General features: G+C 38.7%; 1 protein-coding gene across 2 annotated transcripts in view; it reads right to left on the bottom strand.

The window, feature by feature from the left end:
* The window catches only part of MYH15 (myosin heavy chain 15), an 85382-nt gene that overhangs the window by 31716 nt on the left and 35823 nt on the right, over window positions 1-17843 (bottom strand). For both annotated transcript variants that reach the window (XM_063457465.1, XM_063457466.1), the window contains exons 27-30: window positions 17075-17220; window positions 13255-13345; window positions 9071-9460; window positions 6889-7015 (exon numbers count right to left, since the gene is read on the bottom strand). In XM_063457465.1, coding sequence (XP_063313535.1) covers window positions 6889-7015; window positions 9071-9460; window positions 13255-13345; window positions 17075-17220 — 754 coding nt within the window. The remainder of the gene's footprint in view (window positions 1-6888; window positions 7016-9070; window positions 9461-13254; window positions 13346-17074; window positions 17221-17843) is intronic.

Here is a 17843-nt window from a genome sequence, read left to right as displayed (position 1 = left end):
TCAAAAAAATAAAGGGAACACAAAAATAACACATCCTAGATCTGAATAAATTAAATATTCTTCTGAAATACTTTGTTCTTTACATAGTTGAATGTGCCGACAACAAAATCACCCAAAAATATAAAAATGGAAATCAAATTTTTCAACCCATGGAGGTCTGGATTTGGAGTCACAATCAAAATTAAAGTGGAAAAACACACTAGAGGCTGATTCAACTTTGATGTAATGTGTAATGTGTGTGTGGCCTCCACGTGCCTGTATATGCTCCTAATGAGGTGGCGGATGGTCTCCTGAGGGATCTCCTCCCAGACCTGGACTAAAGCATCTGCCAACTCCTAGACAGTCTGGTGCAACGTGACGTTGGTGGAAGGAGCAAGACATGATGCTCAATTGGATTTAGGTCTGGGGAACGGGCGGGCCAGTCCATAGCATCAATGCCTTCGTCTTGCAGGAACTGCTGACACACTCCAGCCACATGAGGTCTAGCATTAGGAGGAATCCAGGGCCAACCGCACAAGCATATGGTCTCACAAGGGGTCTGAGGATCTCATCTCGGTACCTAATGGCAGTCAGGCTACCTCTGGCGAGCACATGGAGGGCTGTGCGGCCCCCCCCAAAGAAATGCCACACCACACGATTACTGACTCATTGCCAAACCGGTCATGCTGGAGTATGTTGCAGGCAGCAGAACGTTCTCCACGGAGTCTCCAGACTCTGTCACGTCTGTCACATGTGCTCAGTGTGAACCTGCTTTCATCTGTGAAGAGCACAGGGTGCCAGTGGCGAATTTGGCAATCTTGGTGTTCTCTGGCAAACGCCAAACGTCCTGCACGGTGTTGGGCTGTAAGCACAATCCCCACATGTGGATGTCGGGCCCTCATGCCACCCTCATGGAGTCTGTTACTGACCGTTTGAGCAGACACATGCACATTTGTGGACTGCTGGAGGTCATTTTGCAAAGCTCTGGCAGTGCTCCTCCTGTTCCTTCTTGCACAAAGGCGGAGATAGCGGTCCTGCTGCTGGGTTGTTGCCCTCCTACGGCCTCCTCCACGTCTCCTGATGTACTGGCCTGTCTCTTGGTAGCGCCTCCATGCTCTGGACAGCAAAACTTCTTGCCAAAGCTCGCATTGATGTGCCATCCTGAATGAGCTGCACTACCTGAGCCACTTGTGTGGGTTGTAGACTCCTTCTCATGCACCACTAGAGTGAAAGCACCGCCAGCATTCAAAAGTGACCAAAATATCAGCCAGGAAGCATAGGAACTGAGAAGGTGTCTGTGGTCACCACCTGCAGAACCACTCCTTTATTGGGGGTGTCTTGCTAATTGCCTATAATTTCCACCTGTTTTCTATCCCATTTGCACAACAGCATGTGAAATTGATTGTCACTCAGTGTTGCTTCCTAAGTGGACAGTTTGATTTCACAGAAGTGTGATTGACTTGGAGTTACATTGTGTTGTTTAAGTGTTCCCTTTATTTTTTGGAGCAGTGTCTGCTCTATATGGGCAAAAGTATTGGGACCCTTGACCATTATATCAACTAGAACTTTTATGACATCACATTCTATATACAATAATACGTAGCTGGTCCCCCCTTTGCAGCTGTATCAGCTTCCACTCTTATGGGAAGGCTTTCCACAAGTTTTTGGAGAGTTTCTGTTGGAATTATTGCCCATCCAGCCAGTAAACCATTTGCAAGATCAGGCACTGATGTTGGATGAGGAGGCCTGGCTCGCAATCTCTATTCCAGTTGATCCCAAAGGTGATAAGTGGGGTTGAGCTAAGGGGTCTGTGTGGGCCAGTCAAGTTTAAACTAATTTAACTATATCTATATGGACCTTGTTTTGTGCACTTGGGCACAGTCATGCTGGAATAGAAAAAAATCTTCCCCAAACTGTTATCAGAAAGTTAAAAGCATAGCACTGTCCAACATGTCTTGATATGCTGAAGCATGAAGATTTCCCTTCACTGGATGTAAGGGGCCTAGCCCAACCGTTTATGATTTTTATACACCTGTGGCAAAGGGTCTAATTGAAATACCTGCATTCAATAATTCAGTTAAAGGTTTGTCCCTATACTTTTGTCCATATATTGTTTGTATGTATACACACTATATATATATATATTTATATACCAGGGTTATTCACTAAACACAGGATTCTGACAAAATCCAGTGGAAATGACCAACTACTGACCATATTAGTAATGCCAAATGCGGTTGGGCTTTGGTCGGTTCAACCAATTCTGTAAAATTAGTTTGGCAGCGTTCATAAAATCACTAATATTTAGTTTGGCAGCATTCATAAAACCAATTTAAAGCACAGGAATCTGAGACGTATCAATGACCGCATGGCAGCCAAAGATAAACCAAATGCATCCACCAGGATGCACATTCACATACTATCATTCACTTGCTTCTTTGCAAGGGAATTGATAATTTTAAGAATTTAAAGAACTGTTTGCCACTAGCAGCCAGAGGGTTAATTATGTAATGGCTAAATAGCGCTTTCTAGCCAACCACCATATAAAAAAAGAAAATAAATAAACAAAAATCTGATGAGGGTTAATAATATCCGCATATTACTATAATGAAGGTATTTTACCCCCACATGCCCCAACTACGTATACATATATACTAAATGTTTAAAAATATGGAGTGGTGTATGAGGGGGATTAGGCATTAACGTTCCCTGTGCTACAAACCAAGTTCGACATACCACCTACGACAATTTTCTCTTACTTTCAACTACTTCCTTTGTCTCCACCATAAATATAGACACAAGACCAACAACACCCCGCATTAGATCCCTAGAGCAATTATGCCTTACAGACAGGCCACCTAAGAAAATCTTGTCACGGATTTTTGCCCTCCTGATGTCACAAACCTCGGACACACCCGAGGAGTTTAGGGAAGCCTGGCAGAGAGACCTGGGCCACAATATAGATTAGCAGACTTGGAAACAAGCCTTTGTAGCAGAGGGCACACTACAAGTGCATCACACTTGGAGACTATAAGGAAACTCCAATACAGCTGGTACATGGTTCCAGACAGGCTATCCAGGATGTACCCAGGGTCACCGAGCATGTGCTGGAGGGGGTGTGCAAACCGGGGGTCAAGTACCGCATTTGATGGCCGTGCCTGGTCCTTGCACCATAGTGGAAAATGGTGGAATAGGTAATAATCAATCTTTTACAACAACAATACACATTAACACTGGAACAAGGTGTCCTCTCTATGCACAAAATCTCTAGACCTTGAACAGAGGGACAACTGATATTTCAGGTACTCATTTCGGCAATTATCCTTATTGCCAGAGCGTGGAAACAACCACAACCACCAACGAAACAAACACTGGTTAACCAAATCTCACTGAATTGGGAATATGAATGTATGGCTAGCAAATTTATCAAACCAAACCTGGCCGCAGAGGAGGCCAAACACAAATGGGATACCTATGTGAACCAACTCACCTAGATGTATGTAACATATAACCAGGGAAGGAACGGAAGGAACAAACATGGGTCCCAATACATGTTGGTGTATGTCACAAACTACATATAGCAAACTACATGACATAATAGCGCAAGTTAATAAAGAATACTACCCTCAAAACAGACATAGCTTAAATTCTTGTACAGACTGGTTCTGACCCTCATTTAGACTCAGAACAGGTTTAAGCTTAAGGTTATCTATATTTTAAGTTTTATTATTTGTTGTTGTTATTTAAAGAAGGTAATGAAGAGGCCCGACAACGCCTAACTATGTTAAAGACCAATCTTCCACTGTATATTAACCAAAACTTAGAAAGGGGAGAATGTATGGTCGGACAGTGTACATACAACACCTGCACCGCTTCCCAAACTCTCCCCATGCATGTTGCGTAAAACGCCCTCAGACCTCAGCACATGGCCTTAATAAATAAGAGGCTAAAAGGCAGTGTTTACATTAAAAGATATGCAGGGATTATCTATACACACCAGAATACCTACATTAAACTGTTGTTGTTCTGGTGATTATAGTGTCCTTTCAATTTCTTTTTTACTTTTTCATATGGTGACTGGCTAGCAAGCATTGACCAGCTGCCACATAATTAACTGTTTTGCTGTTGAGGGGACTGAGTTACACAATTAATTTTGCAGTCCATATGGCCCCATGTGCAGTTGGATGGTTTTGCCCCATTTGTTATGGGGCCATTTGGACTGGAGTGAATAACTCTGTATATGTGCAAAAAAAGAGAACACTAATTAGGCTTGTCTACCAATAACCAAAATAGTTTTATAATTAATGTCTAGCAAAACAACTCAACCAACTGGCACTATAATCTTAACCAGGACTTTTACATATACATCTATATTTCCTCTAAAAGACGCTTTAATGTTATGTATCTTTTATGTTACATGATTTATTTGTAGACATTTTTTTTTATTGAGGTTTTGTTTCACACAGCTGGAGTGCCAGAGATTGTCTGTTCCCTGTCATTCTAGCTGCTGTTCACTGCAACGTACATAAGTAACCAATTTCAGCATGACATTGGGGCTCAGTCCAAGACAGGTGGCAGTTCTTTAGAACAGTGGTTCCCAACCCAGTCCTCTAGTACACCATACCAATCCAGGATTTAGGGATTACCCCGTCGTGTCTACGGTGTTTTTAGAAAAGAAAACAAAAAACATTTTAGACACAAAAGGGTAATCCCTAAATCCTGGACTACTAGGGTGGTACTTGAGGACTGGGTTGGGAACCCCTGCTCTAGAATATCCTACTTGTGTGTGACTGCAGCCCTTTAATCTAACTGGCCCTCTCCCCCTTGCTGATATCCCAGGTGCTGTTGGTCTACCAGGGAAAATTAGACACATATAGTTTTCACTTTCCCCAGCATTAAGTGTTTAACACATTCCTAAATGACATATTCTGCTGTTTATAGAGAATCAGCTGGATGCTGCTACCAAAGTCTAAAGTCATAAAAAAGAAAATAAAATAAAACAATGAATGTCAATAACTCTGCAGAGGTTATACTTGGTTGAACTCACTCAAACGTAATGATAAGGAAAAGTCATAAAGTAATTTTAAAAAAAAAATGCAAGAACATGCAGATTAGCCACACATATAAAATACTGAAATTTCTTGGGAGTTAAAGGGCATGGGATATATCTGAAAGAGAACATGTTTACTCATCCAAAAAGTTCTGCTGACTTTGCATTTTATTTCTGCCAGCTTTTTGCAAGCTGGTTATGAATGCAAAACATAACGAAAAAAACATATCATTTAGTGAATAATTTTTTTTGTTAGTTTTGATCTTGCATACAGTGTTATTTACAGCCCCTTAACTTTTTTCTTGTGCACTGCTAGCAGTTTAAAAGGTGTCCAGTATATGACCTGTGAGCATATAATGTAGTATGTCTGAGTGGAACCTTGGCCAGGTCCCGATTTGACTCTTTTTTTGACAGTGTTATGGACAAAATACTTGAATGGATAAAATGTCTATTTTTCTGTACATGTGTTCCTATTCAGTAAAAGGCTTCCCTTTCCCCTCTGTGTGTTTGTAACTATTTCCTCTGTAAACCCCTCTCACCCCCCCCCCCCCCACCCCCACCCCCCTTCCTATTGAGCAAAGCCTCTGTAACAAAATGTAGATTCAATATGTTAAAGAAGCTGCTCCCTTTCTAACCACTCTCCCGCCCCCTTTGTTCAAATAATGGCTCTCTCTAGAAACATGCCACGTGTAGTAAAATGGAGCTGGAATGGGACTGGGATACAAAGAAATGTCATATGATGATGCTGGGGTCACGCCCAGTAGGGTGGGTTTAGACAAGACCCCCTTAGACTGTTAACCAATTGTTGAATGTATACTTTATGTTAACTGTGACTCTGTACATGACGTATTTATGCTTTAAAAGGGGCTCCCACCCCTTGGAATAAAGGCCATTCCTGAAGTCTTTCATAAACCTGCAATGTGTCCAGTGTGATTTACTTCTAGAAAGCATGCGCACAATCAATTTGGAAAGGAGTAGATAGACAAATAATCAAACAGTTTGATTTGAATCAAATCAACAGGACTCCTGAGCAAGGATGCCACAGGCAACTGTGGTACATTATGTGTGAAGGGGAAATGAGCATGACGAAACATCATAACCCAGTTCTCCCTGTACACATTGTGAAAGTTCTGTTAAAAGAAAGATCCACCTCTGAGTATACCACATAAGTATGTGTGTGTATATATATGTGTGTGTCTGTGAGCATGTGTGTTAATGCATCAGAATAGGACAGGGGTTCCCAACTCAGTCTTTAAGTACCCCCTACCAGTCCAAGATTTATGGATTACCCTGTTGTGTCTAAAGTGTTTTTTTTTTTTATTTCTTTCTAAAAAAACACCTTAGACACAGCAGGTCTGTGGTTGGAAACCACTGGGCTAGGGTGATCAAGTATGATTTGGGACCAATGCCTTGGATTAGGAGGCAAATGAATGCAAACTTAATGATGCAAGTTTGTGGTTAATGTGGCAGTTGTATGTGTGTAAAACTGTGTGTCTGGCAAAGTGTGCATGTATCTGATCTGTACATGTGCACTCCCATCTGGGTATATGGATCTGTGTGTAAGCGTCTGGGAGTACGGATCTACAGCCCTAATAGGAGAAGATGAGTTGGCCAATGGCTTCTTGGTTGAGTTAGACACCTGAAATAGACAGTCCATTTAAACAATGAGGCACTTGCATGGGATATATCTGAAAGTGTACATGTTTACTCATCCTATACCAGGTAAATTGTTTGTAATCTTTAATTCTTTTTTTCTTTTTCTTCTTTTTTTTAAGAAAAAGTAAAAATAAATACATAAATATAATATTGGCTCTTCACAAAGGTTTCAAATCTTGAATTAATTAAAATGACACTTTTACCATTTTCAGTCTGAAGTCTTCCTTTTTGGCTGGTTAGATCATTTACTTGGCGAGTCATCTCGTCTAGCTTTGTCTTAGTTTCATTTAATTGGTCTTCATATGTGCGGCACAATTTTTCTGATATAGCCTAAAAAAAATATAATGATTAGCTTAATAACTAAAAAGGAACAATACTTTATTCTTTGAATAATTTCTCTGTGGAGCTTCCAATTATTTATTTGTGGACAGAATGATAATGGGGCATTTGCATGTACACCCACATCTTTGACCTTAAATGTCAGGCTTCTTTAGTACATGTGTGGGGCACCTAGCTTTCTTTAGCTTATCCTTGTGTATGTGTATTCTGGCAATCACCAGCACAGTGGTAGCGAGGGAACCAGTACATCTGGTTTAGTGAAAGCAAAAAATAAATATTAGGGTTGGCTAATACTGACATTGCCACTTATAACAGCTTCCTCTAATTATTGTGACACAGGGATACAGCAGTAATTCGGTGTTTCCATATGATATCAAAACAAATGAGCAAGGTATTTGATTTTTTTAACGCTTAAGAATGTTATGAGTGCTTGCAGCAACCAAAGTACACAAGGCCCATAGGTTAATTAAAGAAAGATAGTTGATAAAACATGGGATATTAAGTCGATTAGGGCAGGCACAGAGATTGACAGGGGCAGATAAAAGTCAGTTGTTAAAGACATGGGTCCGTATTAGATCTATGTAAAGTTGCATAACATAAAAACAAGTGTTTTCTCTAATTATAAATGGTATCTCATCACATCCCAACTCCTCCAAAACCTATTCTTTCTCACTGCTGGTAAAGTGTTGTGACTTTCTCTAGTAGGGCCAAATGTCAACCTACTTAAATTTATTTTATTTGTTTTAAGTCTTTTATGCAGACACAATGTCTATCCTTTTACTATTTTACTGATGTTTTTTCACAACATATATAAACGTTAATGACTATCAATTGGTTACATATTGTTGCGATAATAGGTTACGTACACATTTACGACTTTTCTAAACAGCTGATTTTACACAATCCAATATTCAAGGCTAGGTAGCTATTTTAATGTACACTATAATGATATGATGAGATTTTTCCTAGCCCATGTCAAAGTCCATTTTAGTTGTCATTTCTTAAACTTTAATACATAGTGTAAACACTGTCATAAAAATATTGCATATTGTTACATATGGACATGTTACATAGCTGAAAAGAGACTTGCGTCCATCAAGTTCAGCCTTCCTCACATTTTTTGCTTTCATGTTAAGTTTATTTTCTACCAAATGATTTTTTTAAATAAGTGTAAAACATGTGCAAGGTTGTCATGGTTTCAAATAATTTAGGTTGTTTACTAAACAGGGAATTTCTCTAAGAAAGTCAAAATTTGTAAAAGCTCTAATTATGTAACTCTGAATAATCCTCAACATTATGTTCATCTTTTGGCTACTAAATGAAAATGCAATAAAAAGTATAAGATACTGGATAATTATGCAAAATCAGATCGCAACTAAATTAGTGAGTTTGAGGGACGACACACAATTTTAGTTTCCCTTTTTTCAGTTGAAAACCAAAACAATTTAAGAAAGCAATATGTCCAAAAGTAAATATAGAACAGTAGCCAAATGTCATCAAAGATCAATGCCTAATAAGAAAAAGGGGGTTCCTTAAGTGAGGGGTTATAAATGTGTAAGACCCTCAGACCCTGCAACAACAGTAATGTCCCTAGATTGTGGCACTCTACCACACCTGTGGTTGGTGGAAAAAAACAAGGAAGAAAAAGACTCCCTATTAACTGGTGGGTTTTTGAAATAATGATTCACTTTATTCCCTCACATCATGGTCAGTGGTATGAGGTTTAAAGATTCTAGGCAGGAGAACCAACAGCTTCCCACCCACTAATTCTCGTCCCATGCTGTTGGGTAGGGAAAATCAACAATATTTCCTTATAAACTGATGTGACATGCAGAATGTTTCCACCTTCTGCCAGAACGTACTATTGTGGGATCTCGGAAACTCCACTTCAATGAGATGAAGGTCCTTTAATAAATTTTGCTCAATATGGATGAAATTTATCCAAATTATTTTTCTGAATTTTCCCAAATTACTTTAAATTATTTTGTCTAAATTTACTACTAGAACTTCAGTATTTAGGCAAAAATAAAAAATAAGATGTCTTACCTTTGATTTAGCTAATTGTTCCATATTAGAGGCCAGGTCATCTGCTTCCAATTTCAGTTCACTCTTCTCCTTTTCAAGTTTCTGCTTAACTCTTTGCAGATTGTCGATGTGTTCTCCTAGTTCCGCCACACTGTCAGCATGCTTCTTCCTAAGAGCAGAGGCTGTGGCCTCATGATGTAAGGTTGCCTCTTCAAGATCTCTACGTAATTTTAGGTATTCTGCTTCTCGTTTTTTATTCATTTCCAACTGGGCAGATGTTGCTCCCCCAGCTTCTTCAAGTCTTTCACTTAATTCTTCCAGTTCTCTAGAAAGATCAGATCTCTGCTTTTCTACCTTTGCTCGAGCTGCTCTCTCTGCTTCCAGCTCTTCTTCTAATTCTTCTATGCGAGCCTACAAATATAAAATGCTGTAAGCTACACTAAGTATCAACAGAGAACCACAACACTTACCCAAACTTTAGAAATAACAATAAAACTGTTAACATTATTTAAAAAAGACACAAAACTGAACAAGGAATAGAGCAGCGCTAAACATGCTAAGAACATTAGAATGGGTGGCAGCACACCTGATAATAGGGGAATCCCTCCAACCCCCAAGAAAACTAGAACAAGTCAAACAACAATACACAGGTACAATAGCAGGGCCGGACTGGGACAAAAATTCAGCCCGGGCAATTAAAGGCAGAGCAGCCCACTATTAGGGGCGGGGCCAGAAAGGGGGCATGTCATGTCACCACCATTAACACGCACACCCCCTTGCCCCCCACCAAATGAGTATGTTAATGTGACGCTCCTCCAGAGCTAAAATAAATGCCATGAGTTTTTTTTGGGGGGGGGGGGGGGGAGAGGGTGGTTTGAGTTTGTGCTGCGTTTGCTGGCGATTCGTCTCTGGTGTCCTCAATAGTGGGATACCAGAGATCAAAACAGGAACCGGACTGTTAAAGAGTGTTGTGCATGTGTGGGGATGTTCCTTGTGTTGTTGTATATGTTTGGACGTTGCATGTGTGTAGAGCAATTGTGTATGTGAAGGGGTCTGTTTGTGACGTACTGCATGTGGCTAGGGGCTGTAGTGTCTGTGTCTCTGGGTTGTAAAGTATGTGTGTTTGTGTGTGTGTATTTATATAGGGCCTGTGGAGTGTGTGTTGTACTGTGTGTTTGTGAGTGTATCTAGGGGCTCTAGTGTGTGTATGCATATAGGAACTGTAGAGCACATGTGTATAGGGGGGATAATGTATGCATAGGTGGTGTAGTGTGTGTCCAGGGTGTGCAGAATATGTATTTATAGGGGATATAAATGCAGGGGGTGTAATGTGTGTGTTTATAGGGGTATAACGTATGAGAGTGCAGGGAGTGTAGTGTAGGTTTATGGGGTATAGAGTGTGTTTAGTGTGTGTATGTGAGTGCCAGGGGAATAGTGTGTATATAAGGGGTATAGAGTGTGTGTAGTGTGTTTGTGTGTAAGTGCAGGAGGTGCAGTGTGGATATAGGGATATAGAGTGTGTATTGTGTGTTAATGCAGGGGCTGTAGTGTGTATGTAGGGGTATAGAGTGTATGCAGTGTGTTTGTGTGTTAGTGCAGGGGGTGTAGTGTGTTTGTGTGTTAGTGCAGGGGGTGCTGTGTGTGTAGTGTGTTAGTGCAATGTTTGTTAGTGCAGGGGAGCAGTATGTTTGTGTGTTAGTGCAGTGTGTGTTAGTGCGTGTTACTGCAGTGTGTGTTAGTGCAGTGTGTGTTTGTGGGTTACTGCAGTGTGTGTTTGTGTGTCACTGCAGTGTGTGTTAGTGCAGTGTGTGTTAGTGTTAGTGCGTGTTAGTGTTACTGCAGTGTGTGTTAGTGCAGTGTGTGTTTGTGTTACTGCAGTGTGTGTTAGTGCAGGGGAGCAGAATGTTTGTGTGTTAGTGGTGCAGTGAGTGTTAGTGCAGTGTGTGTTTGTGTTACTGCAGTGTGTGTTAGTGCAGTGTGTGTTAGTGCAGGGGAGCAGAATGTTTGTGTGTTAGTGGTGCAGTGAGTGTTAGTGCAGGGGTGCAGTGTGTGTAGTGTGTTTGTATGTGTGTAATGTGTTTGTGTGTTTATGGCCTTAAAGTATTATTATTAAAAAGTAAAAAAAAAAAATCCATTTACTCCCCCTTTTAACTTTGCAGGGGGGGAGGGAGCATTCACATACCTGGTGGTCCAGTGAGGGGGCTACGCCACACACACACATCCCTGGCGGTCCAGCGGCAGGTAATTCAGTCTGTACCCCGCAGGGTACAGACCATCTCTCTCTCTCCATCTCGCGAGCGCCGTTTTTTTCAGAGCGTTGCCGCCGGTTACCATGGCAACGCTCTGATAATCTCGGAGCTCGCGAGAAGAAGATAAAGGAAGCTGCTCGCCGTGCGCGGAGGGAGACCGGCTCACTGCCCGATCTCCCCTCCGGCCCGTGATGGGTTAGACCTCCATCTTGGGGCCGGTGCTCCTGCGCATGGGCCGGCAGGGGAAATCTCTAGATCTTTCCTGCCGGCCTCGGCCCATGGCCATCGCGGCCCACCGGGCATTTGCCCGGTTTGCCCGATGGCCAGTCCGGGCCTGTACAATAGTATATAATAAGAACAATAAAATCAATAAGAGCAATAAAAAACCCACAGGATATAAAAATAGTCCACAATAAAACTTAAAAGAATAAAAAATACCAAATGGTACGGTACAGTCTCAAAGGTGGCTAAAAGGCAGGTAGTGAGGTATCCAAAATACCACTTGAGAAAGCCCTTAGGGGAGAAACGCGTTGTGGTTTTTATGCTGTTGTTAAAATGAAGTATTTTGGCTACCTCACTACCTTTTAGCCATATATTTTTAGAACTTATTATTATTTATTTTTATACTTTTACCTGACAGCTGGACCCATCACCTACTCTGGACAACCAGCCAAAGAAATCCTTGTTGGGGAATATACCACCCAGGCTTGATACATAGATCGGTTAGTCTGCTCACACTATTGTAAGTATATTTTTATTTACCTTATTGATACTTACCTATCTATATAGAGAACACTATTGGCTGCTTTTTTGTCATTCCATATGATCTACCTCATCGTTATCCAGTTGTGATTTACCATCATTCTACTTTGTACAAAAACCAGAGGGATATCCTGCAAGTGGGAATTGTATACCACTGCATGCTGTTTTACCTAGAGCTGGTTGTAGCGCTACCATATGTGAGTTGACATCTTATCTAAGTGCTGTTTGTCCTAGCACATACTACCACATTACACTATTGGCTTTCCTCTGTTTTTGCTTCCTTTTCATATTCTGCTATTAAGCAAAGCTACCAAGAAATTCCCATACAAGGACTAGAAGATCTATTGCCACCTTTGAGACTGTGCCGTACAATTTTTTATTTTTTATTCTTTTTTTATCTAAGTTTTATTGGGGACTCTTTATATCCTGTGGATTTTTTTATTGCTCTTATTGGTTTTATTGTTCTTATTATTATATACTATTGTGTTTGGAGTATTTTTCTTGGCGCTACCTGTATATTGTTGTTTGACTGGTTAACATTATTTAACTGCTTAAACAGGCAAAATAAATCACTATGTAGTCATGATTTAGAAACACAGAAACATAGAATGTGATGGCAGATAAGACCCATTCGGCCCATCTAGTCTGCCCAATTTTCTAAATACTTTCATTAGTCCCTGGCCTTATCTTATAGTTAGGGTAGCCTTATTCCTATCCCACGCACGCTTAAACTCCTTTACTGTGTTAACCTCTACCACTTCAGCTGGAAGGCTATTCCATGCATCCACTACCCTCTCAGTAAAGTAATACTTCCTGATATTATTTTTAAACCTTTGTCCCTCTAATTTAAGAATATGTCCTCTTGTTGTGGTAGTTTTTCTTCTTTTAAATATAGTCTCCTCCTTTACTGTGTTGATTCCCTTGATGTATTTAAATGTTTCTATCATATCCCCCCTGTCTCGTCTTTCCTCCAAGCTATACATGTTAAGATCCTTTAACCTTTCCTGGTAAGTTTTATCCTGCAATCCATGAACCAGTTTAGTAGCCCTTCTTTGAACTCTCTCCAAAGTATCAATATTCATCTGGAGATACGGTCTCCAGTACTGCATACAATACTCCAAGTGAGGTGTCCAAGATTGTAATGATGGCATGGAATTCATGTAATTAAGGGTTTAATGCAAAATATATTTGTACCTGTAGCTCTTTTATCTTCTTCTGCAGCTGGGCCAACATAGCTTGTTCATCTTCCATTTTGGAAGTCAGCTGGTTAATTTCAAACTCTTTTCTATTGTGTTAGAAAACAAATTGTAGTGTCTTTAAATACAGATATATTGATGTGGAACCTACAAAGGTTGTTTTTTTTTGTTAAAGGTAAACCATGATGTTATGTGCATTGACTTACAATGACATGTTTTAGAGACTGATAGTAAACCATGCATTAGTACTTTAGGAATAACATGTATTTGTTTTACAAATATAAGTAACCTTTGTGGTGGCAAATGAAGGAAAGATATTGTTTAACATTGTGATAAGATATGATAGCATTATACTGTTATTCACATTGCTTGTACCATAACACAGCAAAAATTGGCTTTCTGCATGGGATAAGCAGTCAAAAGCAACCATTAAGCAGTTATTGAGGCTCAAGTCTCATAATAATCTGCTAGACAGAAAGACCATAATTGGCCACAAGAACATAATCGGATAAGACTTAACCCTACTTTACAGGACTATGGCCCGATTTTATATTTTTGGATATTTTTTTCAAATTATTTAATATGTTTGGATAAACTTTTAAAATGCTTTTTTTCAAAATATTAACCCCTTAAGGACTGGACTTTTTTTGCGATGTTGTACATTTGCGACCAGGCATCTTTTTACACTTTTGTGGTGTTTGTGTTTAGCTGTAATTTTCCGCTCTCTCATTTACTGTTCATATACAAATTATATATTGTTTTTTTCAGGACAAAAGGGGCTTTCTTTACATACCATTATTTATATAATCTCATGTAATTTAATTTTTAAAAAATGAAAAAATATGATGAAAAATTGAAAAAAATACATGTTTTTTGACTTTTATGTGAAAAATCTTTTATTCATCTACAAAAGTGAATGAAAAAAACTGCTAAATAGATTCAAAATTTTGTCCTGAGTTTAAAAATACCCAGTGTTTACATGCTTTTTGCTATTTTTTGCATGTTATAGGGCTATAAGTACAAGTAGGATATTGCGGTTTCAAAACATATATTTTTAAAATGTATCAATAGTGACATTGTAACACTATTATCTGTCATAAATCGCTGAATAACACCCCACATGTACATATTTTTTTTAAAGTAGACAACCCAGGGTATTCAATATGGGGTATGTCCAGACTTTTTTAGTAGCCACTTAGTCGCAAACACTGGCCAAAGTTAGCGTTCATATTTGTTTGTGTGTGAAAAAAGTAAAAAACTAAATTGAACGCTAATTTTGGCCAGTGTTTGTGACCAAGTGGTTACTAAAAAAGACTGGTCATACCCCATTTGCAATACCTTGGGTTGTCTTCTTTCGCAAATGGTATGCCATCATGGGGGTAATTCTCATTCCTGGGCTACCATACGCTCTCAAAGGCAACGTAACCAACCTGGCCATTTTCAATGTAAAAATATTTGACCCATATATTTGACCCTGTAACTTTCAAAAACGCTATAAAACCTGTACATGGGGGGTACTGTTATACTCAGGAGACTTTGCTGAACACAAATATTAGTGTTTCAAAACTGGAAAATGTATCACAACAATTATATCATCAGTAAACGTGCTGTTTATGTGTGAAAAATGCAAAAAAAGTCACTTTCACTGACAATATCATCGCTGTGATATGTTTTACTGTTTTGAATCACTAATATTTGTGTTCAGCAAAGTCTCCCGAGTAAAACAGTACCCCCCATGTACAGGTTTTAGGGTGTCGTAGAACGTTACAGGGTAAAATACAGTGCTAGCAAATTAAATTCTCTAGACTTTTGGCCTGGGTTGGCAGGCAGGTCATTTAAATTGCAATCAATAAAATAACTTAATTATGTAAAAATATTACATAAATACGCACGTAGAATTTAAATATATATGCATATTTATATATTTGAAGTCTACGTGTATATTTATTTAATTATTTATGTCATTTTGTATATGGACATATGAATAGTTCGTATTCTTTTTATTTATTTATATATACATAGATATATATACAATTTCATTCTAAGTGTATTTTGATATAAATATATATATATTAATATCAAAATACAGTTAGAATAACATTTCGTATAGATATATAATTTTTTTTTAATTTTTATTATTATTTTTAATTTTTTTAATTTAATTTAAATTATTTATTATTCGTATTTTATAATAATATATACCGTACATACAATATATATATAGTTATTATATATATTATATATATACGTGTGTAAATTAATTATAAGTGTATTTTTATATTAATATATGTACATATTAATATAAAAATACACTTAGCATGACATTATATATATGATATATAGACATATATTATATAGGTATAATATATGTCTATATATCATATATATATACACATATATAATAATATTTTTTTTTTATTACCTTTCACTTTAAATTTTTTTATGATTTTACAGTTGCAGGGAGACTGCCTGTCAGCACAGACAGTCCCCCTGCAGGCAGAGACTAGGACACCTATTGTGACCATGTGTGTTTTTATTGAGTGTGTATGCACGCATACTGTTTAAAGTTTTACTGTGCACGTATAGTGTGCATGTATAGATATTAAGTGTGCATGCACATGTGTGTTTGTGCACTGTGTTTCAAATTCCCATCTGCTCCTCTTCATCTATCCCCATTCTCCTTCTATTCATTTAACTCTCCTTCTCCCCATCCCTTACTAGTTTCTCTCTTCTTTCTCCTCTTTCCTCACTTTTTCCCCTCTTCTTTCTCCCTTTCCCTTACTTCTTCCTCCCCTTCCCTCACTTTTTCTACTCTTCTTTCTCCCCTTTTCACACTTGTACCCATCTTCTCTCTCCCCTTCCCTCACATGTTCCCTTCTTCTTTCAAACCTACCTTCACTTGTTCTCTCTTATTTCTAACCTTCCATCACTTGTTCCCCTCTTCTTTCCCCAATTTCTCACCTTCCCCCCTTCTTCCTCCCTATTACTCACTTCCACTTCTCTTCTTTATCCCTTAAACCACCTGTTCAGCTCTTCTGTCCCCCTGCTTCACACAATTGATCTCTACTTTTCTCCCCCAATCAATCACTTGTTCCCCCCTAATCTTTCCTTTGCTCATTTGTTCTCCTCATCTCCACTGGTTCACTTCTTCCGTTGCCTCCTTATATGTCTCCCTACTGCAAGCAGTCATAGGTACAGGAGGTTGTGAAGGGTTATGAAGCCGACCTCATCTTTGCATGCTCTTCTGTAGTTCCTTTGGCTACCTGCTAGTAATTGAAGACCTGTCACTGTGGTTGCCGGGCAAGAAGAGGAAAGAGCTATTCTCGTTCTTGCCTTAGCACTCCTTTTGTACCACCACCACCAATCCAGGGTTCCAGCAGTGATGGCCCTCTCCTGGATGCCACCCCGAGGCTATGGTCTTGATTGCCTCATGGGGAATCTGGCCGGGTATATCTCAATGTATCATAAAATTATATATATGTAATATTTTTCAAAACATTAAATTAATTTAAAAGTTTGTTAAAAAATATAAAATCAATTGAAAAGCTTATCCAAAAATATAAAATATGTGTCTATAGCTTTGTAACTTTATAAATCTAAAACAAAACTAGTGCAAGAGATGCAAGAGAGAGTACTATTAAATATCTAAACAGACTCTTGCTAAAGTAACTTTATTCTAATTGTAAACTATTCGATTGTATGTACGGCTAACAAATAAATACTATGTTACAGTAAGGCTATTAAATTAATATTATTTTGCAATGCATTGCACGTACACATTTTTATGAGAATTACGGTAGCTTTTATAATTGCTTTACTTTTTAAGCTTTTCCTCCATTTGCTGTTTATCGTTTTCAGTATCCATGAGGCTCTCCTGTGTCAGCTTCAGGTCTCCCTCGAGCTTACGTTTAACTCTCTCCAAATCCATTCTGACCTTTTTTTCTTGTTCTAGTGAGCCTTCAAGCTGAAAGAAAAATAATTAAACAAATTAAAATTAGTTTAGTAAAAGGTGACTAAGTTATATCTTGTAAAAAGTGATTTTTTACGTTTTATCGTTATCAAATCAATAGATGCTAATGAATTTTATGAACAACCCAAGCATCTAATCATTTGTATTTGCTATCGTGGACATACCTTGCACACACAGACTCCCAATTGTAAGGAGTCTTACAATATATGATCAGTTTGACTTCTTACCTGGGGCCCATGTGGTGTCAGTGCCAGCACCACTGCTGCCGATAGAATGCTCAAAGCTCTCTGTCTGAAGTAAGCACGTAAATAGTTTGACTGTTTATAATGGGGGCCTCAGAGCATCCCTGGCACCATAACCACAACAGCATTCTGTTGTTGTTATGGGTCTTAGAGTGTTCTTTTAATACTGAAATTCTTAAGCGAAGTCCTGGAATAGCTTAATGTTGCATATTACAGTGTTTTCTAACTTTTGAAAGAATTCTAGCTCATATCTTTTTGTAAACATTAAATTATTAAGCAGTTGTGTCTGTAATCAAGCACAAGGAACTTTGAGGGGCGAGTTGGACTAGTTTTGTTGAGTAATTACACAAGTTTCATAGGAAAAAATAAAATCAT

The sequence above is a fragment of the Pelobates fuscus genome, chromosome 1 (genome assembly GCF_036172605.1).
Source record: "Pelobates fuscus isolate aPelFus1 chromosome 1, aPelFus1.pri, whole genome shotgun sequence".
Lineage (NCBI taxonomy): Eukaryota > Metazoa > Chordata > Amphibia > Anura > Pelobatidae > Pelobates > Pelobates fuscus.
This window is presented reverse-complemented; position numbering and strand designations above follow the sequence as displayed.